This window comes from Pelodiscus sinensis, chromosome 2 (genome assembly GCF_052426305.1).
Source record: "Pelodiscus sinensis isolate ZL-2025 chromosome 2, ASM5242630v1, whole genome shotgun sequence".
Classification (NCBI taxonomy): domain Eukaryota; kingdom Metazoa; phylum Chordata; order Testudines; family Trionychidae; genus Pelodiscus; species Pelodiscus sinensis.
Window position 1 is genome coordinate 134,215,671 of NC_143053.1, and position 24,061 is coordinate 134,239,731.

The 24,061-nt window shown below is 48.0% G+C and overlaps 1 protein-coding gene across 2 annotated transcripts in view; it reads right to left on the bottom strand.

Moving 5' to 3' along the window:
• Nucleotides 1-16,737, bottom strand: part of OTULIN (OTU deubiquitinase with linear linkage specificity) — a 49,525-nt gene extending 32,788 nt beyond the window's left edge. The window contains exons 1-2 of one of the 2 annotated variants that reach the window (XM_075921457.2): nucleotides 16,617-16,737; nucleotides 4,368-4,597 (exon numbers count right to left, since the gene is read on the bottom strand). In XM_075921457.2, the coding sequence (XP_075777572.2) occupies nucleotides 4,368-4,594 (227 nt within the window). In that variant the 5' untranslated portion in view covers nucleotides 4,595-4,597; nucleotides 16,617-16,737. Of the gene's footprint in view, nucleotides 1-4,367; nucleotides 4,598-10,645; nucleotides 10,783-16,616 lie in introns of those variants that run through there. The other variant, XM_075921454.2, reaches the window with a different exon arrangement.
• Between the last annotated feature and the right edge of the window lie 7,324 nt (nucleotides 16,738-24,061).

Here is a 24,061-nt window from a genome sequence, read left to right on the forward strand (position 1 = left end):
TTCTACAGCCATGTTATCTATAAAAGGGCCATCAGAGAGGGTGTGGGATCCTTGCTGGATGAGAGAGGTAACCTAGTGACAGATGATGTGGGAAAAGCTGAAGTACTCAATGCTTTCTTTGCTTCTGTCTTCATGGACAAGGTTAGCTCCCAGACAAATGCACTAGGCAACAGAACATGGGAAGGAGATGGACAGCCTTTGGTGGGGAAAGAACGAGTTAGGAACTATTTAGAAAAGTTAGACATACACAAATCCATGGGCCCGGATTTAATGCATCGGAGGGTACTGAGGGAGTTGGCAAATGTCATTGTGGAGCCTTTGGCCATCATCTTTGAAAACTCATGGGCTACGTCTAGACTGGCATGATTTTCCACAAATGCTTTTAACAGAAAAGTTTTTCCGTTAAAAGCATTTGCGGAAAAGAGCGTCTAGATTGGCACGGACGCTTTTCCGCAAAAGCACTTTTTGTGGAAAGGCGTCCGTGCCAATCTAGACGCGGTTTTGCGCAAGAAAGCCCTGATCGCCATTTTCACCATCGGGGCTTTTTTGTGCAAAACAATACCGTGTTGTCTACACTGGCCCTCTTGTGCAAAAGCATTTGTGCAAGAGGGCTTTTGCCCGAACGGGAGCAGCATAGTATTTCCGCAAGAACAGTGACTATCTTACATGAGATTGTCAGTGTTCTTACGGAAATTCAAGCAGCCAGTGTAGACAGCTGGCAAGTTTTTCCACAAAAGTTTTTCTGCTTTTGTGGAAAAACTTGCCAGTCTAAACGCAGCCCTGGAGATTGGGAGAGATCCTGGATAATTGGAAAAAGGCAAATGTAGTACCCATCTTTAAAAAAGGGAAGAAGGTTGATCCAGGGAACTACAGACCAGTCAACCTTACCTCAGTCACCGGAAAAATCATGGAAGGGGTCCTCAAGGAATCCATTTTGAAACACTTGGAAGAGGGGAAAGTGATCAGGAATAGTCAACACGGATTCACGAAGGGCAAGTCGTGCCTGACCAGTTTGATTAGCTTCTACGAAGGAACTGGCTCTGTGGATACGGGAAAGTCAGCGGATGTGATATACCTTGATTTTAAGCGAAGCTTTTGGTATGATCTCCCACAATATTCTTTCCAGCAAGTTAAGGGAGTATGGATTGGATAAATGGACTGTAAGATGGATAGAAAGATGCCTAGACTTCAGGCCCAATGGTAGTGATCAATGGCTCGATGTCAGGTTGGCAGTCGGTTTCTATCGGAGTGCTCCAAGGATCTGTTCTAGGACCGTTTTTTTTTCAAACATCTTTATTAATGACCTGGATAAGGGAATGGATTGCACCCTCAGCAAGTTCACAGATGACACTAAGCTAGGGGGAGAGGCAGATACACTAGAGGGCAGGGATAGGGTCCAGAGTGACCTGGACAGATTAGAGGATTGGGCCAAAAGAAAACTGATGAGGTTCAGCAAGGACAAGTGTAGAGTCCTGGACTTGGGATGGAAGAATCCCAAGCATTGTTACAGGCTAGAGACCGACTGGCTAAGTAGCAGTTCTGCAGAAAAGGACCTGGGGAGAACAGTGGATGAGAAGCTGGATATGAGTCAGCAGCGTGCCCTTGTAGCCAAGAAAGCTAATGGCATATTAGGTTGCATTAGGAGGAGCATTGCCAGCAGATCCAGAGAAGTGACTATTCCCCTTTATTTGGCTCTGGTGAGGCCACATCTTGAGTACAGGCAGTCCCCGGGTTACGTACAAGATAGGGACTGTAGGTTTGTTCTTAAGTTGAATCTGTATGTAAGTCGGAACTGGCGTCCAGATTCAGCCGCTGCTGAAACTGATCAGTTTCAACAGCGGCTGAATCTGGACGCCAGTCTGACTTACATACAGATTCAACTTAAGAACCCCAGGCATCCCCAAGTCAGCTGCTGCTGAAACTGATCAGCGGCTGATTCCAGGAAGCCTGGGGCAGAGGCTTCCTGTAGTCAGCCAATGGTCAGTTTCAGCAGCGGCTGACTTGGGGACGCCTGGGGCAGAGCAGCTAGGGTGCAGCTGGGTTGGTCCAGTAGCGCCGCCGCTCCTCGGCGCTACTGGACCAACCCAGCAGCACCCAAGCTGCTCTGCCCCAGGCGTCCTGATTCAGCTGCTGCTGAAACTGACCAGCAGTGGCTGAATCAGGACGCCTGGGGCAGAGCAGCTGTGGTGCTGCCGGGTTGGTCCAGTAGCACCCAGAGCGGCGCTACGGGACCAACCGGCAGCGCCCCAGCTGCTGTACCACAGGCGTCCAGAGCAAAGCCGCGGAGCACAGGGGCAGCGGGACAGCCCAGACGTGCCGTGGCTGTCCTGCTGCCCTCGTTCTCCGCGGCTTTGCTCTGCTTTGCTCCCCGTCCCCCTGGTCGGCGCCATTTTTAAATGCCGGCTAGTTCGGACTGCGTGCCGCGCGGCTACCCGTGGCACGAACTAGCTAGTTCGGATTAGGAAGCCTAGCTGTACGCATCATGGAACGAGGGGACAGGGTTGGCTTCAGGGGAAATGACACCTTGGGCAAACTTGTGTTTTGGTGCCCCTGATGTATATGGGCATTGCACCACCCATTTCCCATGGCACCCATAGGCTCCCAAACCCCTGTCCCTTCTTCTGTGCCCCCTTTTTCCACTAACCCGTGCATTGTACCCCTTTTGCCCCAGCATCTGCACAGTGCCCCTTCATTCCAACCCTTGCTCTTTCCTCCCACCTGTGCCCCAGCGGCAGATATAGGGCAGGGCAAGCAGGGCGGCTGCCCCAAGCCCCACGCTGCAATAGGCTCCGTGCCGAGCCGCCACGCAGGGCCCAAACGGCCGCTTGAGCCGCTTGCTCCCACGCGGCGTCCCGGCTGAGCAGCGCAGAACTCAGCCGAGCGCCATGGCGGGAGGCAAAGGGGGATGGGGTGGTGATGTACATGGCCAGGGGGCAGGAGGCAAAGGGTGTGACAGAGGCTCCACCCCCTGGCCATGTACATCACCGCCCTGCCCCCCTTCGCCTTCCGCCATGGCGCTCGGCTGAGTTCTGCGCCGCTCAGCCAGGACATCGCACGGGTTTGGGCTCCACAAGTGAGAGGCAGGAGGGGGAGGACTAAGGAGAAGAAAAAGAGAGAATGAGGCAGGAGGAGAAGAGAAAGAGAGACAGTGAGGCAAGAGGGGGAGGAGACTTAAATACAAATGAAAATTTTTAAATATTAATTCAGAATTTTGTTTAAGAATGACTTACAATATAATTAAAATAAAAATTATCCAACTAAATTAAGTTTCTATCAAATTTACCCAATTCACATTTAATATGAAAATAGTCTTTAATTTGCGCATTTGACGCCTCTTTTCTATTTTTTCTCCAAAGGGGGACCCCGTGAAATTGTGCTGCCCTGGGCCCTGCAAAATTCTCATCCACCCCTGGCCAGCGCTGAGCTTCCAGCATGCTCCCCACACTGCTACCCTGCCCAATACCCTCCACCCCCTTTGCCCAGCAACACCCATGTCCACTTTCCTCTCACCCTCTGGCTACAGCGCCCTGGCATGGGCCCAGTTTGTCCAGCCCTAAGGCTGGCCTTGATCAGAGGTGATCTAGATAGTGCTTCGTCCTGCCATGAGATCCTTTTCAGTTCTAACATTCTATGGTTTCCCTGCAAGAGTGATTCAACATGCCTCCCCCTCCTTCTGCAGACCCAGAGCTCAGGGGAAACCACATGTGCCACCCCCACTGGCTCTGTCCCTGCCTAAGCTTCTCTCTCTCAAGTCCCTCCTGACTTCTATAATGCACTGCCCACAAGTCCTTATCAGTCGGGGGGAAAAAGAGACACTCTCCTCATTCATGCAATCCTTGCACTTCAACCCTGTGGCGTAAGGGTGCCACGGTTCAGGGGTTCCCCCTAGGGCCAGATTAATTCCTTTGGGGGCGGATTTTGTGGGGCCCACCTGGGCTCTGGGGGAGCACAGCTACCGAGGGGCACAGATGGCTCTTGCTGCTCTCTACTAGCAGGCACCGCCTCTTGCCACTCCCATTTGCCAGTAATCCCAGCCTATTGGAGCTACAAGGGCGGAGCTTGCAAGCCAGCACATGAGACAGAGCTTCTATGCACTGCCATTCCTGGCACCATGCCACTTCCTCCCACCATCAGGCAGAGCCCATGTACCGGATCAAGGCAAGCTGCAGGCTGAATCCACCCTGTGGGTCACAGGTTCCCCATTCCTGCTATAGCAGTTTGTAAACGAATCCAGAGCATGTGCAGTAACTGCCACACACTATGTTTCTAGGAAGCATGGCATTCCCCCAGAATACAAGGTGGACTAGGGATGTAAAAATGCATTTATTCAAGTAAATGTGTAACATAAAAACCCATCAAAACATTACCTTAATTTGTCAGAGTCTTCAGAAACTTCATTATATTGCTCTTCTTGGATTAAATCTCTGTTCACTTCCCCTTCACATGATTGTAGATGGTCTTGCTGTGGAACTTCTTGGTTTGAACAACTGTTGGTCCTACTCCTCTCTTTTAACATGGTTTTCTGTTCATAATTTGCTAATGCTGGGTTAGTCCTTCTCCAGCAGCCATCCCTATTGGTCCAAATGTTCCCCATTTTCTAGAAATAAACATATTTCAATGGCATTAGAATTATTAAAGTCAACATTTTCTAAGATTTCAATTATTTTCTTGAGATGTCGTCTTTATTGCCATTCTGTCACCACCAACATTTTAACAGTAACACACATATAGGAATATAGGCTAAGTTGTTGGCAGTTGTCCAAAATGGAGTACTTAGAACCTCCTTAAGTGGAGCTTAACTGCAGGAGGATACAAGGTAGGTAATTCTTAACCGTAAATGAGAAATGGAACTGTAAATGAGAAATAGTGTATGTGAACTAGTAATACTTCTATATCATCACTGATGGAATCTCCTACAGGGGTGGGCAATAAGCTGCTGGAGCTTTATTTACCCGTGTGTCCGCAGCTACAGCCCCTTACAGTTCTCACTGGCCACAGACCGTCGTTCCCAGCCAGTGGGAGCTGCAGGAAGTGGCACAGACCACGACACTACTTCCTGCAGCTCCCGTTGGCTGTGAACAGTGATACGTGGCCAATGGGAGCTATGAGCGTCTGTACGTGCAGCCATGCAGGGAAATAAAGTGCCACCAGCCTTCTGGGATTGACTATGGCGAACTGCATCCAGCCTGCAGACCACTTATTGCTCTTCCCCCCAATTTACTATATTGAAGCCTGGAGAGATTCTATTTGCAAATGTTGTGCTCATTTTTTATGAAAGTATCTCAACATGGCACACTGGCCCTCACAATGCACTGACTGAGGTGAGTGTACTCAGGTTCTTCTTTCAACTGTTCTGAAATGTAAGTAAATCTAATGCTGCTGTGATGGGTGGGATCACAGAGTTCCCCTTGAGACAGTCTCATTCAATGTGCTGCTCATACCACTGAGTCCACCTACCTGCCTCCAGGCACTCTGCCACCCTCCTGATGGGCCAGATTTTCTGGCCTCCCCCAAGCAAAGGCACAGAATTGGGGTAAGAGCCTCCCCATCTTAGTAACACAGATGCTGATAACAGCTCAGCTGTGGGAGGGCTTAGCTACAGGGACTTGTCAGCACCCAGGAACACAGCCCCAAATAGGACCAAACCCCTAAATAAATCCATCTTACATCTATATTTTACACTGAGAAAGTTAATAGAGTTTGCTCTCTTTATTAGTGAAAGAGAGATGCACAGCTGTTGATCTCCCTCGCCCCTGATGATAATAATTTACACTTGCTTTGATAATAAACAACCGTTTTTTGGGTTTTTTTAAGTATAAAAAAGTAGGATTTAAGTGATTCCAAGTGAAAACAGTCCGACCAAGGTAAGTTACTAAGCAAAAATAAAACACGTCGGCTAACCCTAATACACTAAGGCTACATCCACACTATGAGTTTTCTTGGCAAAAAATATGCTAATGAGGGACTCATTTGCAGGCATCACGATCTCATTTTCATATTTTCTGCTGATCCGTTTTTGCACAAAACAAGCAGTGTGGACGTTTTCTTTTTGCGCAAAAACCCCTTTTTCCGCAAGATCAATAAACCTTCTTTTTGGGGGCAAAACAGGATTCTTCACTCCAGTCCAGGGGCAGGCAAGATCCAGTCTTCCACGCATTTCTTAATCTGGCCACAGTCTACCCCACCAGGATGCTCAGGCAGGGAGCAGCCCCCAAGCCGCTCAAAGATAGGCTGCTCCATTGTGCCTATCTGCGCCATGCGCCAGGGAGGGATGGAGAGGAGGCTTTGCACACTGTCCCGTCCCCAGCACAATCTCTCAGCTCCCATTGGCTGGTTTCTGGCCAGTGGGAGCTAAGACATTGTGCTGGGGATGGGTGCAGCATGCAAAGCCTTACCTCCACCCCAGGCATGCAACACAGAGAGGCACATGTAGCAGCCAGCAGCTTTGAGCGGCCTGGGGCTGTAGCAGGCAGGGAGCCTTCCTGAGAGTCCAGTATGGCTGCTAGCCAAGATCTCCTCAGATAAGCAGCTCCTGGCCAGAGCCTGCTTCTAGCACCTCACTCCCTTACACAACCCAACTCCAGGTCATCACCCGCTTCTCACTCAGGTTACCATCCAAACCCTCTGCACCACAACTCTCCCTGCCCCAAGTCACAATCTCTCCCACACCCTGCACCCCTCCCCCAGGACAGAATCTTCTCCTGCACCCATACCACCTCCCTGACCTTGCACCTCAATCCTCTACCCCAGATCACAACCCCCTCCTTAACCCAAACTCCCTCTCAGATCCCACACCTCTCTCTCCTGTAACCCAGTCCTCTACCCCGAGCCCCCTTCTGTACCCTACCTCCGTCCGAGACCCATATCACCTCCATAGAAAGTGCAGCCCTTGACCACTTACCAAAATCTTGGGGTGGCCCCCCCCTTAAAAATTATTGCCCACCTGTGCCTTAAGCCTTATTTCAGCTAAAATTCTTCTAGTCACAGTTGATCTTTTTCTCTGACCTGGGCACAGCAATGCTCATCCACCCTTTTCATTACAAGTTCTTTTTTCCAGGTGTTCTCGTGTATCCTCTTAGGGCAGGGAGGCAGTTTCAAAAGCCAGCTGAAGACCATCCTTGTTTGCTCCCCCTCTCTTAAATAGAATTTCCCGAGTGTGGGACTCCTTTGTTCAATTTTCCCCATCCCAATGGAAAAATACCGAATTCAAGATGGATTCCAGCACCAGGTAGCATGGTCACATGTCTTTGTAGGACCAACCACAGTTTGGGCTTACAAGAAAAAACAACAATTTACAGCTCATTGTCTTGAGCACCAGGCAATTAAGTTATTTAAGTACCACTAATGACTTTCGCTAGAAGATGCAGAATTAATAAAAGAGGTTTCCAATTAATACCTATAACTTCTCATATTAGAATGACACATGCACACAAATAGAATATGCACATTCAGGGGATCACAGGCTCTTGAATGACAGGTTACTTGCCCTGTTTTGCCTAAAATGTATTTGAGTTATACATTTAGGTTATGTCTATACTGGTGTGATCTTGTGCAAAAACTCTTGAGCGCAAGAGTTCTTGCGTCAAAATAGTTGCACAACAGAGTATCTACAATGGCATGTGCTTTTGTGCAAGAGATGTGCTTTTGCGCAAGCGCATCCATGCTCGTGTAGACGCTCTCTTGTGCAAGAAAGCTCTGATGGCCATTTTAACCATAAGGTTTTCTTGTGCAAGAAATTCATGTTGCCTGTCTACACTGGCCTCTTCTGGAAGAGCTTTTGCACAAGAGAGCTTATTCCTGAGCGGGAGCGTCTGAGTTCTGGCACAAGAAGCCCTGATTTTATCCATTAGAATGTCAGTTTACTTGTGCAAGAACACGCAGCCAGTATAGACAGGCAGCAAGTTTTTGCGCAAGAGCGGCCGCTTTCGCGCGAGATTGCGCCAGTGTAGACACAGCCATTCATAAGCAAAACCTATTTCTATAAAAATATGGGGGCAACGTATCACAGCTGACTTAGGGTATGTCTACACGGCAGTGTTATTTGAGAATAACTGAAATTATTCTGAAATAACATAACTTGGACTTCCTGCTGTGTAGACAGTGCCAAAAGCTGAAATAAGCTCAAGCCAAAAATTGATGTAGCTCAAGTTGTATAGCTTATTTTGGCTTTTGCCCTGCTGTGTAAATTTGCCCTTAGTGATTACTTTAGACTGCCATTTGCTGTGGTTGTGAACATACCACATACACAATGTGTTCTGTAATCTTTTTCACTTGCTAGTTATCTCATTAAGTAGCACATTAAAGAGCTGAATAATTGCCACATGATAATTCAGTGTTTATTATTGGTCACAAATCACTAGTAGAACAATATTCTTGTATAAATCACCATGTCTTCAATAACCGAATAATAACCCAAATATATTAGTTCATTGACCCTTAAAGCAGAATGAATGAATATCAGAAACACTCCTAACTAAACTTGCTTGCTCACTGACTTGCTTACTTATAGGCAAACTCAAATATATAGTAGATTAAGCAGATTATTTGCCAAACTAATGTTATGTAAGATCAATAATTGCAAAAAATGGGTTGCATTATGCTATTCACACACGGTACATTTCAAACATGTTTAGACTGTATCCAAGGGCAGAATTTGAGGAGAGTGCAGGGCAGCAGCCATCCGCTCTGGGATGTAGCCTACTTTTCATCAAATTCCCGGGACTATCAGGGAGTGAGGGGAAAGCGCTTGCATTCTGTGCATTCCTCTCACACCTGGCTGGTGAAAGGAACTCACTGTTCATGATGAAAAGCAAGCCGCATTCTGGAGCACACCGCTACTGCCCCCTACCCTCCTTAAATTCCACCTTTGACTGTATCTATTTCACATTTGAAACATTTCCTCTCTAGCCTGGGATCTCATCAGATTTCAAACTAAGTAAAGGTGGGTCTAGGAACGCCAGCTATATTCAGAAAATGCTAGTAGTTATTCCATAGGTCAGTGGTCCCCAACCTTTTGGGGCTGTGTACGCGCCCGGGGGCAGATCATCATATAGTTTGCAATAGTACTTTTCATCATTCTTACCTTTTCACAGAAAAAAAAAAGTCACATTCCAGTGGGACAGGAGATAAGGAATCAGGTTAGCCTGCCACTGAAACACAACCTTAAAGTTCAAATGCGGTATTGTTGAAGAGCACCAAGCAATGTTAAATAATAATTTAGGACAGAAGGAGGAAAGAATACTATGCTGCATTGGGAATTTTAGATGGAAAGAATGGCCATTTGGACCCCTTGCTTCTGCCCCTGCTGCCCTCACCAACCAGTCAAGGATGCCTCCCATTGATGCAATCACCCATATGCTTTAATAGAAGATTTACCCAGTATTGCCTGGGGATGAAGTCAGGGCCAGCCCAGGGTAAAGGGGGGCCATGCAGGCCACCCACGAACTTCTCCCTGAGGCTGGCCTGGGTGGCTGCTGTGGGGAGGAGGGCACAGGGCACGTGGCTGCTTGACCCCAATGCCAGCACAGGCAGTCATGCAGGCTACCTGATGGGTTGTCCTCAGGGCTGGGTGGTGGTGGGGACAAAGGCCTCCCGATGACTTGTCCCTGGTGCTGACCTGGGCAGCAGAGGGCCATGCAGGCTGCCCAGCGGCTTGTCTCAGGGGCCGAGTCAGGTGAGGGGAGCCAAACAGGGTACCCGGTGGCTTGTCCGCAGCAATGGCCCAGGCAGGGAGGGGAAAGCCACACAGGCCACCTGGAGACTTGTCCCCAGCCCAGGAGTAGTGGGGTGGAGTGGGGGACGTGCAGCGCAGTCACCCGGGGGCGGCAGGGACTGTGTGGAAGCCAGCAGCTGCTTCCTGGGATCAGTGCCATGCTGGCCACCCAGCACTTCTCGCCAGGGCCAGGCTGGGTGGCAAGAGCCATGCTGTCAGCAAGCATCTGTTCTGCGAGGGTAGGGTGCTTGGTGAGTATACCTGTCCCGTGCTTCATGAATATACCTGTCCCCTGTGCTTGCTGCTCCCCTGTGGCCATTCATGAGTGTAACTGTCCCTGCAATCTCACACCCTTCCCTCCCTTTTCATTTGATGCAAAACAATCACATTGCATGCTAGGAATGTTAAGAAGTGGTGATTTGTTAATCATGTAGTCTACAGAGTTTTTAATCGACTACATGATTAGCCGATAAGGGAAGGCAGTGAAAGCACTCGGTTTTGGCTCTACTAACTATTTTATTGTTCACTATCTTCTAGTAAAAGCACAAAGCATTGTCTTCACTAACAAAAGCACATGCCACAATACACATTTAAAAAAAAGGAAAGAAAAGAAAAGAAAAGCCACACACAATTAGGAGAAGGAAGAGAGAAAGAAGAAATCAATGATGTGAGAACTGAAATAAATACTGTGGTAACATATTTTTGCCTAAGTGGTCACAACTGCTTAAATCTTTTTTTTCTAGCTAAGTGGTAAAGCTGTAGGGAAGCATGATGCTTCATTGACTGTCTCAACTCAAGCTTTGTAGGGCACCCAGATAAACATGGTGATGAGTGCCATACAATTGAAATAATATTTCAATATCATATTTGCTATTTATGCAAAATAGCAATCTTTCCACCTGAAAGAGACTGATTTTTTTAAATATTACATACCCACAGTGCTGCTGACATGAAACCAGCTGATAGATGAAAGGCAGCAGCCAGGACTAGATGTTTGTTGTGGGGAGACCTCAATTTTGGCCAATGACACAAGCCATTTCTCCTCTGAAAAATTCCATGGAAGCTTGAATATAAATGCAGAGTAGACAGCAAGTTGGATGACAGTTGCAATGTCTCATATGATTTTAGAAAAAGTTAATGTATTTATATTACAAGTAGTTTTATGAAAGTAGAGGGATTGGCTCAAACACTCATCAAATGGCAAAAGTACAATTTTAAAGTTTAAGACATTAACACGTGCAGTGCTGAACAATGCAAAATTCAGCAGAATACTATGGCTAAATTTTGTGACCCTGATATGCTCTCATAAGCCAAATAAGACCATAGTAACTTTGGTGAGTCAGCATCCTGCACTTGTTAATTTCTGCTTAGATGAGACACAGGCCTGAGCTTTCACTTAAAATGATACCAGCAAAGAAACTAGTAGTTCTAATTATTTAAATTTAGTTTATGTAATCCATTTTATGGCTTGCCTCATTAAAATGGCTCCTGTATACTACTTAAAAGTTGCTCTAAAGTCTTGTGGAGCACAGTTTGAAACTCCAGGAGTGACTAATTCTGCTTATGACTTCTGGGGAATGCCGTTGACTGAAAATAGATGGGAAATACCCCCTAACTGATATAAAGTGTGCAATGTAAGATACACTACACGTTGTGATTCATACACTTTTTTTCCTTTTTATTTTTCAATCTGATATAATTTTGCAAATCTGTTTCCAGAAAGATTTGCCTTCCACTTTTCGTGCTAAAGATACATAGTAATTTCTATACACGGTGACAATTTGCTATTTAATACTGTATCTGCTGATTTTTAAAAAAATGCTTCACTGTTCAGTGTCAGCAAAAACCTGTTCTAGATGCTGTATAAAAGGCTAGTTGAAAAGATGTGCAATGCAAAAAGACTTTTAAAAAACCAATGTATTCTTATTGATATTTGAGTTGTACATTTCTATAGATCTATCTCACTGTGTCTTTTACATTCAGCTATTCCATAGTCCTAGAAGAAGACAGTGTGCACTCCAGTTGCAAGGTTACAATCAGAAAGCATGATCCACACCAATATACAGTAAACTTCCGATAATCCGGCACCTTTAGGACCCAACGGGTGCCGGATTATCAGATATGCCGGACTATCAGAAGGGGGGGCTATGAGGGGTCTGGAGTGGGGTGGGAGGGAATGCCACCCCAGGCCCCTCATAGCCCCCCCTTACGATAGTCCGGCTCTGCCCCAGGCATCCCTGATTCAGCCGCTGCTGGTCAGTTTCAGCAGCAGCTGAATCAGGGATGCCTGCAATAGAGCAGCTGGGGTGCTGCCGGGTTGGTCCCACAGCACTGAGGGGCGGCGCTACGGCACCAACCCAGCAGGACTCCAGCTGCTCTTGGGGACGCCTGGGACAGAGCAGCTGGGGTACTGCCTGGTTGGTCCTGTAGCGCTGCCCCTCGGGGCTGTGGGACCAACCCGGCAGCACTCCAGCTGCTCTGCCCGGGGCTTCCTGGAATCAGCCGCTGATCTGTTTCAGCAGCGGCTGACTTGGGGAGCACGGGGGCAGAGCAGCTGGGGTGCTGCCGGGTTGGTCCCGCAGCGCCGTCCTTTGGCGCTGCGGGACCAACCCGGCAGCACTCCTGCTGCTCTGCCTCAGGCGTCCCCAAGAGCAGCTGGGGTGCTGCTGGGTTGGTCCCGCAGCCCCGAGGGGCAGCGCTACGAGACCAACCCAGCAGCACCCCAGCTGCTCTGCTCCCGGTTTCCCCGATTCAGCTGCTGGTCTGTTTCAGCAGCAGCTGAATGGGAGAAGCCTGTCAGGCTGCCCCAGCACTTCCGGGTTCCTGATGGTGCCGGACCATCAGGAGTCCCGGAGCATTGGATGCTGGACTAATGGAGATTTACTGTAACATGCAAATTATGGATAGGCAATGGAATGTGAAAGAATGGACATTTCTCCTGTAGAATTTCTCACCATTAAATAGTTTAAACAATTGCAATAATTAATTGTTATGAGAAAAAAATAAAATTCTCTGGAAACCTGTTTCTCAAATTCCATCTGAAAAAAAATACAGAATACAGGAAATGTACTAGAAAGAAAAGGAACACATTTTAGTGTGATTAGTAAAAAGTATTCCCTGTCTAAAAATCTTTTCAGGATTGTGGCTTGCATCCCAAAGTGTGAAAAAAATACAATATTCTTTAGCTTATGTTTCATTGTGTTCTCAACATTTTTCCTTTTCATAAACATTATCCTTGATAAGTGCCTCAGAGGCCTCTAATAATGTTTCAAATGTTTCACCATTATTTAGCACTTTATTAAGTTGCTTCATCTATTTCTCCAACCTAAAAACAGGTTAATATATTTAAAAGATTCTTCAAAATTATCCATTTTTAGAAGATGCATCTGTCATGGCTCCTTCCCCACTCTGGCACAATAAATGCAGAAGTGGGGGCCAGCAAGTGTACCCCAAAGCCTTATCTACCAGGTTTTGGTATAAAACTTCCCCCAAAATCTCAAAACCCTAGATTTTGGGAATAAAACTTCCACTGCCACCACCCAAATATTAATAACGAAATTAGGGAAAAGATCATTTGGGAAATCTCACCCCTATTATAAAAATCAGGACTTACCAGTAACCAAGGCCAGGTTAATAAAAAGAAAAGAGAAAACTTTTATTATTACAATAATATTCCTGTTGCAAGCATAAGGATCAGATGGAAAGGTAACAAAATATACTCATGGAGGAATTACACCATGGGCTAGAACTTAGTTAAAAAGAAAAGCCAAACATCTGTTAAGCAGTGCCAGATATCAGATCCCATACCCAACCCTTAAAACAATAAAGCCTAACGAAACTACCTAAACTTTGCCCTACTTACAGAAAGTGAAGAATTGTTTCTTGGAGAGGGAGAGACATGCTTGTCCCTCCCTGTAGCTGCAGAGGACTCACCCAGAGAGATAAAAAGGAGAAAGGAAAAAAACCAAATTCCTTTGTCCCAGTTTGAAAGTCCCACCTACATTCATACTGGTCACTCCACCTGGCTAGGTGTAGTTAACTCCTTAATCCCCAGGCTGCTGGCTAACCCTCATAATCATGACAGCATCTTTCATCTTTTCAACAGTGAGCTAAAATACTGCTCCAGAAAAACAAAATAGCAGTTGCATTTATAATCTGCCATTTCTTGAATATTTTAAAAACATATGAGAAATTATCTTACCAATGTGCAGTCAAAATCATCACAAAAGAGAAGAGGAGTCATCAATCTAGCATGTAGGCTGAGAGGTACTGTTCACATTTCATTAAATAGGAATTGCTATTGGTTAACATAAGTAATGTGCCATAGCAAATTTTCACAGCTGCCTGGAATCACTGATTGAACAAAAAAGCTTGCAAAAGGAATTTAATAATGCAGGTCTAGGAGCTCTAAATAATCTGACTACCAAACCCTTAGTTCTCCACCCTGCCTGCCTAGTACAATCATCTAACCTGGCAGGCTGTACATCTTCAGGATTTCATTCAACATGGTTTCCTCCTTTCCAAGTGATGTCATTTCTGCTGCACCTGCTATCAAAAATGACTTTCTGTGTATTTCTCCATCAACCTGGAATAATTTCAAACCTTACCTATAGGTATCTGTCTTCCCTTGCTATATTACATACATTCTCTCACCTGCTATTATTTATGGAAATTCTATAAAGTGCTTGGTGGATATAAAGCAGATATCCACAGATTTCCAGGGCTCTAGTTATATTGTCCACCAGATCAGCCACTCATTGTGGAAGAGAAGAAGTAGAGGCAGGAGAAAGAAATTCAGGCCCTGCTGGAGCTTCATAGCCCAAGGGATTCTTCTAATGGGACTGGCCTTGTAAAGTCTCTGGTCAGCATCTCAACTCCCTGAGAAAGGGAACACATGAGAAATGGTGATGCTAATAGCTGAGGTAGAGGAAGGCAACTGAACAGGAAATAAACCACATGGCCACTGGTCCCTGACATTATTACTGATTAAGGAAACATGCACTTGAGTAATCACTTTCTGTCCTATCAAAGTCAGATAGCTCATGTCTCACAATATACCAAACAGACAATAAACTCATATTAGGCTAATGGCATCTCGAGTTCAGGGCGCAGATAGTCCAAGAGGACATCATCCCCATTGGTCCCACAGCCAGAGTCAGCATGACTCAGGCACAGACAGCATTAAGGAAGAACTGGGTTGATACTGACAGTTTGGAAATCCTCCCATCCCACCAAAATGCTTCCCTCAGCAGCACACTAGAATGTGCTAGGGTTGCTCCTAGAACACTGCTTGCCCACTCCAGAGACTAAACTGACCTCTTTGCAATACTTTCAAAGCACAGGGCTCCCCCTGCTGTTAGTATTTTTAGTCAGTATGGGGCTTCATTCAGATGACTCATCATTCAGATGTGCCCAGAGCCTTTATAGATGTTGCCTCAGTCCCAGGCAGTGGTGAAAGTAACTTAAAATTTCTTACAGGTTCCTATTGCAACCCAGGTCCCTGCCAGCTCTTTAAATAGCTCCCCTACTGGCTTTTGCTACAGCTCTACCAGCTCTTGCTGGAGATGCACACCAGGGCACACCTGCTTACTTTCACCTTTGGTTCAAGGTGCATGCTTCCTATTGGCTTCCTGGATCTTCTCAGAGCACCACTTCACGAACTGTGCCAGGCTCACCCTGAGAAGCAAGCTACCACCTCAGCCACCAGCATATCGTCGATCTCGAGTTCAGGGTGCAGGGATAGCCCAAGGGATTCTTCTAATGGGACTGGCCTTATAAAGTCTCTGATCAGCATCTCAACTCCCTGAGAAAGGGAACACATGAGAAATAGTGATGCTAACAGCTGAGGTAGAGGGAGGCAAAACAAGGACACAGAGGCATTTCATTACACAGCAATCAGAATAACAAGGTTCAGTGTGCTAACAAACAGCTTTGCTCATACAAGAGGCATACATTCTGTTCTTACAAGTGCTCTATTTTCCCCTAACCAGGGCACACTCCTTCATGGAAGCTCTGCCGATCATCACCTAGCTCAAGAACCTCCTAATCTGGGAGATGGATGGTGTCTGCACCCCATGGCTGGGCATTCAAAGGAGTGGCAGCAAGACCCAACCTGCAAGGCCTAAACTATCCAAAACTGCCCCCTTGGCCAACACCAAACCTAAAGCAAATAAAACACATCCTTATATCAAACAAAGAGAAAAACAGAAAGCAATAATAGCAGCACCACTCAGCTTTAGCTTCACTCCCACAATCAGAGCAATCTTGCAGAAGAGAGTAACTAGAAAAAGCCTGATTAAAAGTGATGCTAGCATTAGTTGATGTTGAAAGGGAAAAGAGCTCTCAGAGGGGAAAACATTCTCCCCCTCCAAGTTACACAAATATCTTCAATGATTACTTCTCATCTACTTCCCTTGATTACTCTTTACATCCAATTTTTCCTTCAAAATTCTACCAGACAAAAGTTTTTAGTAAAATATTTTGTAGACATCATTGGCTCCTTATCCCAAAGGTGTACTAAATTTTGAATTAAAAAGCCCCTCTGGAATCATAATAAATATATTTGTTTGTTTAGTCCCTTCGAAAAATCTTTATTTGTTCAAAAGACTGCATCTCCAAATACAGAAACTAATCTTTAGGCCACCCAACTTGTTTCTTATTATTTGAGACTAAAATCGTTTCATTTTTAAAGGTATAAAACTATCCTTTATTCTTAAACTGCTGCAGAGAGCAAGGTGCTACCTGACTCCTGTTTATTTTGTCTCTGCTCCCATGCTGAATAATATGGTCTCTGCATTCACATTTCCTTCTTTTGTCTTCCAGATTCAAACCTGAATTCTCAGACAAAAATGATTGCAGATTTTGATCTCCCCTTACAGATATTAAAACAGAGGCAATTTTGTACCTTATTTGGTTTTCCACCGGCCTTGCTTGCTGTGCATGCTTGCAATTACCTCCATTTTTCAACCTAAATCACCAATCAGATATAAACAGGAACATATATTTCTTCATGCTTTGTCTTGTCTGGGCTTAAATTCCTACTAGTTTCTATCTGTAATCACTTTCACTTTCGCTTTTTCATCTACTGCGACTTACTTCAACGTCAGCCCCACTAATTATCTTTTATATCACATTGGGTTTTATAGGTGCTGTGTATGGGTCTCATCTGTGAAGAGTAACTAGTACAAACTTTTCTTATTACAGCCAAAGACCTCATATATCCCTATCATGTGCTGCCGTCACCTTCCTGCAGAGGAATGACTAGCAAAGTACACTTTGAGTGGCTATGTAAATACTGTGCCCATCTACTGCACTTCACTATTGTTATCAAATACACACACCACTGTTTCAGAAATAGCTTATTCAAATATACCAAGTTAGTCTCTCTATTTAATTTAAGATAGTGATAGAAATGTAGCCGTGTTAGTCTGGTGTAGCTGAAACAAAATACAGGACTATGTAGCACTTTAAAGACTAACAAGATGGTTTATTAGATGATGAGCTTTCGTGGGCCAGACCCACTTTTGATGTAGTCTTTAAAGTGCTACATAGTCCTGTATTTTATTTAATTTAACTGATAGATGGTAAAAATACTGAAAAATCACATTCTATTCCACTATTGCAACTTCCAGAAATGACTCAGTTTCAGGCTGAAGTGTTTTATGAAGTGTTGTTTATACTATAGATTACATAGTTCTCCTACAATTAGCTGTACATTATGCATTTAAAATACAATACTTGTTATACAGTATTGTTTAATCTTAAAGACTAACAAAACATGTAGATGGTAGTGTGAGCTTTCGTGGGCATAACCCACTTCTTTAGATGACAGAAGTGTTGGAAGTCCAGAACCAAGAATGAATAAGGGAAAGCGGGAGGCAGGGAGAAGGGAAAAAAAATAAAGGGGAGGAAGAAAAAAGGGACAGTGAGTACATGCTCTTCGGAGGAGTAGCCGAGTAAGTCTGTAACAGGAAAAACTTAAAAAACAATAAATAGTTTAGTAGCACCTTAAGGACTAAATAATTACAAGAGGCTGATAAGAACCATTAGTTTGCACTTGGAAAGGGAGATGACCAATACCAGATTCTACACGGACATCAAGAACCATTAACACCTTAATTGGTTGGTTGGTTCATAATGTGCGAGCCATACGATATCCCAATTCATACCATTTGCGTAAGAATTAAACTTTGTGAATGAAGTTAAGTTCCAACCTTTCTCTATGTATTTGGCTTGTGGAATTGGTCTGAAACAAAACGTTGACTTGGAGATCTATCAACGAGTGTCCAGGAAGATTAAAGTGTTCTCCAACAGGTTTTTGTGTGTTGCCTTTTTGGATATCTGATTTGTGTCCATTAATTCTTTCCCATAGAGATGCTCCAGTTTGGCCAATATACAGGCAGTCCCCAGGTTACGTACAAGATAGGGACTGTAGGTTTGTTCTTAAGTTGAATCTGTATGTAAGTCGGAACTGGCGTCCAGATTCAGCCGCTGCTGAAACTGACCTCCAGTTCTGACTTACATACAGATTCAACTTAAGAACCCCAAGCGTCCCCAAGTCAGCTGCTGCTGAAACTGACCAGCAGCGGCTGAATCAGGATGCCTGGGGCAGAGCAGCTGGGGTGCTGCCGGGTTGGTCCAGTAGTGCTCAGAGCGGCGCTGTGGGACCACCCGGCAGCGCCCCAGCTGCTCTGCCCTAGGGTCCGCAACAAAAGCCTGGTCTGCTGGGGGGGGGGGCGCACTAGCTGCGCCCCCCCCCCCCCAGCAGACCAGGGACACGGGGAGCAAAGCCGCAAAGGGGAGCAAAGCCAGAGCAAAGCCTCAGAAGCGCGGCACCCTGCCGCTGCTGCGGCTTTGCTCCCGGTGCCCCTGGTCTGCTGGAGACGGTCCCCAGCAGACCAGGGGCATCCGGAGCAGCTTTTCTCGCCCCGGAGGTCGAGGTGGCGGGACCGCTGCGCTCTGGGCGGTCTGGCTGCCTGCAAGCTCCGGGGCGAGAAAGCCCCGTTCGTAAGTGCGGATCCGACATAAGTTGGATCCACGTAACTCGGGGACTGCCTGTACATTGCAGTGGGGCATTGCCATCATTTGCTGGCATAAATCACATTAGTGGATGTGCAGTTAAATGAGCCTCTGATTTGATGGCTGATGTGGTTGGGTCCAGTGATGAAATCGCTTGTGTAGATGGGTGGACAGAGTTGGCACCAGGGCTGATTGCAGGGGTTGGTTCTGGAATTTGAAAGTGACAACCTATGTTAAGAGCTACGGTTATGACAATCGCTTAAAATAATTTAAAAAGAAGATTAATGTGTTCACTGCCTGGTTTTCAAGACAGTCGAAGTATTGAAGTGCTGGTGAAGCGCCTGGAACCAAAGTTAGCTGAAATGCTAATGCAGCGTTGGAGAGTAGCATCCTTCAAAGGTGAAAAAACTATGTTCTTTATTTCTGTGTATTCATTTCAGTAAATAGTTTCATTTAATTGGAATTTAAGAAGGCCGCTGGGAGCTGATAAATCAGGCAAACTTGTTTTTCTCTTTTGGTCTATGAATACAAACTAGGTGTGAGGGGATGAGAGTTACTAGCTTATAAATCTAGAAGGACATGATGACTAAAATGTATCATTTCAGTTCATTAACTGAAGAAATCAGTTCCTTTTAAAGCTTTTTAATAAAACCTTTTTTCTTATGTTTTTCTTTCTGGTTCTGCCACAACCTTGTTGTGTTACTATGGGTAGGTCACTTCCTTTCTCTTTACCTCAGTTTCCTCATCATTGGTATAATGGGGATATAGACATTTCATTAACTCCCAGCAACAGAAAGATTTGAGCAGGTGAAGAGTGTTTGAACTCTTTGAGGTAAAAAGCCAATGTGTTGTTGTTGTGCACAAAAATCCCAACATGGGTTAGAAATGTCAGCACCCTTCTGTCTCCTGCTGCCATCTATTTTTCTTGGTACGTCTATACTGCAGCGTTTTTCTGGGAAAACTACACTTACGTCCACACTGCTATTGCATTCTTTTGACAGAAAGTTGAAAGACCAGAGGGGTTTTTCCGAAAGTGGTAAACCTCTTTCTGCGAGGAAGAAGCCTTTTACTGAAAGAGCTCTTTTGGAAAAAAGGAATGTGTGGATGTGGAAGAGGCGCCTTTAAAAAAAAAAAAAAAAAAAAAAAAGAGGCCTGCAGGAAATAACACAGGTGCCCTAGTGGACACACCATCCATACTAATCACAACTCTATAGTTCCTGTCTCATGCCAGCTCTTAAAGCTGCAGGCACCATGGACGAGGCTTGTGGCATGAAGCCGGCCCTGGAAGCAGCACCTGACTGCGTGGCTCTCCCTGCCACAGGCATTGCCACCCATGGCCCAGGCACAAGCCCCCAAAACTCCCCTGGCCCTCACAGGGAGCAACACCAGAGCTCCCAGGACCCTGCCAGTGGTAGCAAATAGCATGCCCCTCCTGGTCTGGAGCGGAGATTCTGTCCCTCCTCGAGCTGTGGGGGGAGGAGTAGACCCTACACTATCTCTGCTTCCAGTGCAGGAACACTGACATCTATGAGCGCATAGCTGAGGCCCTGGTGGAGAGCGGACACCGCTCCCCCTGGACCTTCGAACAGGTCTGGAATAAGGTGAAGGAGCTCTGCCAGGGCTATGCTAGGGCCAGGTAGTGCAGCTCTTGTTCTGGGGCCGGACCCCACTCCTGCCCCTACTACCAGGAGCTCCACCAGATCCGGAGGGTAGGGAAGCCTTTTCCCCACCAGTGGTGATGGACTCAGGGCTTGAGACGCCTGCTCACTGAGGAGGAAGAAGAGGAGGACGAGGGACAGCAGGGGTAGGAGGAGGAGAACACGGCCAGTACCGTGACTCTGACCCTCTAGTTGGTACCCCAGGGCCTGGGCGTGTCACAGGCATCCTTTGACGGCAGGGAGGGATCATCAGATGAGTGTGCTCCTTTTTATATACACACACACACACACACACACACACACACACACACACACACGGCAGGGGAGATGGGTGCAGTGGAAATGGGGTGTGATTGTCACTTGACCTTGTCAGCCTGGACATTGTGCTGCAGTTGGTGCACATGGAAGCCCATCGAGCAGCAGTCTGTGTCACGCGGCCTCAGGAGGCAGCCCCGGAGCACCCGTGGGATCCTGCTCACAGGCTCAGGGAGGCCCCACACACCTCTGACCACTGCAGGATATGGGGGACACCCTCCCACCACCAGCCACAGCTGGAAGCAGGCTGGGCCCAAGAGTTCAGGCACAACCCCACACAGACTGAGGAGTGCCGCACACAGCACACGGGCATGCCTGCACACACAAAGCACCACCCGCTCCCGTGGACAGCGCTGCCAGGCATAGGTGTGGGTGCGGGTCCCATGGAAAGCCACATTGTCCCAGGCCCCTCTCCCGTCCATGGGCTTCCACTGTGGCTGGACACTTGCCTTGCCTGCTTGTCCATGGCGGGAGGGGAAGTGAGCAGCATGGTCCCCTGGGAAATATGGAGCCCCTGTGAGGCAGGGCCTGCTGTGCAGGCCACACACGGCTGTGATCCTGGGACATCCCCAACCGCTAGGCTGAGGATTGTTGGTTGTTGCTCACAGAGGAGGACCTGGCCTCAGGGACAGTGTGTGCATGGATGACTGACCGCTTCTCCCTCTTTATTCTCCACAGCTGGACCAGCTGCAGCTGAGGGGCGATCCAAGCCAGGTGAGGCAGCTTCCTGACCCTGGGGGAGCCAAAAGCATGCGAGGGTCCAGGGGGGCCTCCTGAGGCAGCATGTGGGCATCCTGCACAATGTGCAGCAAACCCTGGCGCAGAAGATGGAGGAGTACGCTGAGTGGCGGAGCCGCATCTGGGGCCAGCTTGTGCAGCAGGGCGATACCATGTGTGCCATCATACGGGAAATGATGGCACACCCAGTGCTGTCCCTGCTCCTGCCTCCCATCTCCTGTCCCCCCCGCTATGCCCATTTCCCCTCCCCCCAAGTGATGTCCATTTGCCCTCCTCCTGCCCATCAAGCGATGTCTCTTCCCCCTCCCCCTGCCATCCCTGACCCTGCTGCAGCCCCTCCTCCTGCCCGTCCCCCTGTGTCCCAGGCCACACCCAACCCCAAGTTCACGGAGGTCCCCAGAGCCAAGGTAGCGCTTCCAGCCACCCCACACACCACTCCCAGCCCCGAGATCCCCTCCTGCTCAGTTTATTTTATTGAAAGAAAAATGCAAAGTTTGTTTTGTTCAAATCAAAACAGGTCTGTTTGTTGAGACTGAAGGGAAGGGAGGGGTTGTGGTGGAAAAGGGATAGTGGAGCACGGCACAGGCCCCTAGTGGTGAGGCCCTGGGGAGAGTTATTGGGGTCCTTGAGAGAAACTCACCCTTAAGGCCTCCCGGATGCGCACCCCCAAATGATGGGCCTGGCGGATGGCAGCTGTGTGTGGTTGCTCGAAGGCCCTTCCTTCACTGCTGGCCTCTGTCCCCCACCCCGGTAGGAAGGCCTCCCTCTTTCCTCTCCACAATGTTGTGGAGGACACAACATGCCGATGCCACCTCAGGAATGTTGTGCTCCCCCACATTGAGGCAGGTGAGGAGGCACCTGATCCATGCCTTGAAGTGGCCGAAGGCACACTCCACCTGGATTCGGACCGGCTGAGGTGGACATTGAATTGGTCCCTGCTAGGATCCAGGTGGCTGGTGTATGGCTTCATCAGCTATGGCATCAGGGGGTAGGCCATGTACCCCACAATGCACAGTGGCATCTGCACATCTCCAAACCAAAAGTCACGCCAGGGGAAGAATATGCCAGCCTCCAGCTTCCCATAGAGGCTGGAGTTTCTAAATATATGGGCGTTGTGCACCCTGATCGACCACCCGACAAAAATGTCACTGAACTGTCCATGGTGGTTGACCAGGGCCAGCAGCACCGTTCAGAAGTAGCCCTTCCAGTTTACGTATTGGGCCGCTCAATGAGTTGGTGTGCAGACTGAGATGTGGGTTCCATCGATCACTCCACCATAGGCGTGCGCATGGGGTGTGCCGGGTGTGCCCAGGCACACCCTAATGTCTCAGGCCGGCTAGAAGGGGATTTGTGATGGAGCGCTGCAGCCCCTCATTTTAAATTCCCTGCGGCCATCTACGGGGCACTGTGGGGCAGAGAGAGCGCATGCGCGGCATCCTCAAATGCCACGCAACAGATGAGAGGGGAGACGCCCGGGCATGGCATGGCGTGACGTCACATCCTGGACTTTAAAACTGTGCTGTCCAGCTCCAGAGGCAGCTGAGGCTGGACTACACACGCCGGCCCGAGCCATTTTTGCAGGACAGGCCTCCGCCCCACCCTGCCCCAGCAGCAGCACCACGCATCCCCCCTGAGGTGCCCTCGCCCAGCCCAGCAGCACCACGTGGCCCCCCCGGGAGCACCCTCACCCAGCCCAGCAGCACCATGCGGTGCCCCTGAGGCACCCTGGGCTTTGGCCTGGCTGGCCCATACTTTGGGCCGACTCTGACTCCAGCCACACAAACTGGAAGGCAGAAGCCAAAGGTAAGATAAGGAAGGGGAAGGGGCAAAAAAATAAGAGGAAGGAGTGGGAGAGGGAGGGGGGCAAGTCAGGAGAAGAAAAGGGAAGGCACCAAGGGACAGGGTAGAGGAGACATAAATGCCAGGGGGCCGAGTGAAGACAATGAAGAAAAGGGCAGGAGGGGAGGTATCAGTGGGAGAGGGACAGGGTGATGCTGGGAGAGGAGAGGGTAAGGGCACTGGGGATCAGAGGGGGGAGGGGGAGGTTCTGGGAGAAGGCTTGAAAGAAGGGGTGGGCATGAGGAAGGCGGGGATGGAGCAAGTCATGTGTGAGGGCACAGGGGCATGAGGGGAATGTGGGCAGAGGGTGGTGAGGGGATGGGCATCAGGGGAAAAGAGGGCAAAGGGGGCATGGACAGTGAGGGAAGGGGGAGGCACCAGGAGGGTGCAGGGCTAAGGGAAGGTGCAGGTGCCAGAGGATTCTGGGGATGAAGCAGAAGGGCAGACACCTGCAGGGGAGGGACCAGCACCAGAGGAGAGAGGCAGGGCAGGTGTGTAGAGGGAGGTGTTAGGAGAGGGGATGAGGAGGGGTAGCTCACATGATCAGAGTGGGGCTACTGGAGGAGTGGGCACAGGGGGGAGAGAAGGGCTGGTGGAGGGGGGCAGGTCTCAGGAAGGCTGAAGGCAGTGAGAAGGGCAGGAGTCAGGACAGCAGAGGAGGGTGAGGGGTTGGGGGGCAGCAGGCACCAGGGGAGCTGATGGAACAAGAGGAGGAGACATGGCAGCAGATGGAAAAGCTAGAGGTTTGAGATATGTATTAATAACTTGGGTGCCACAGTGG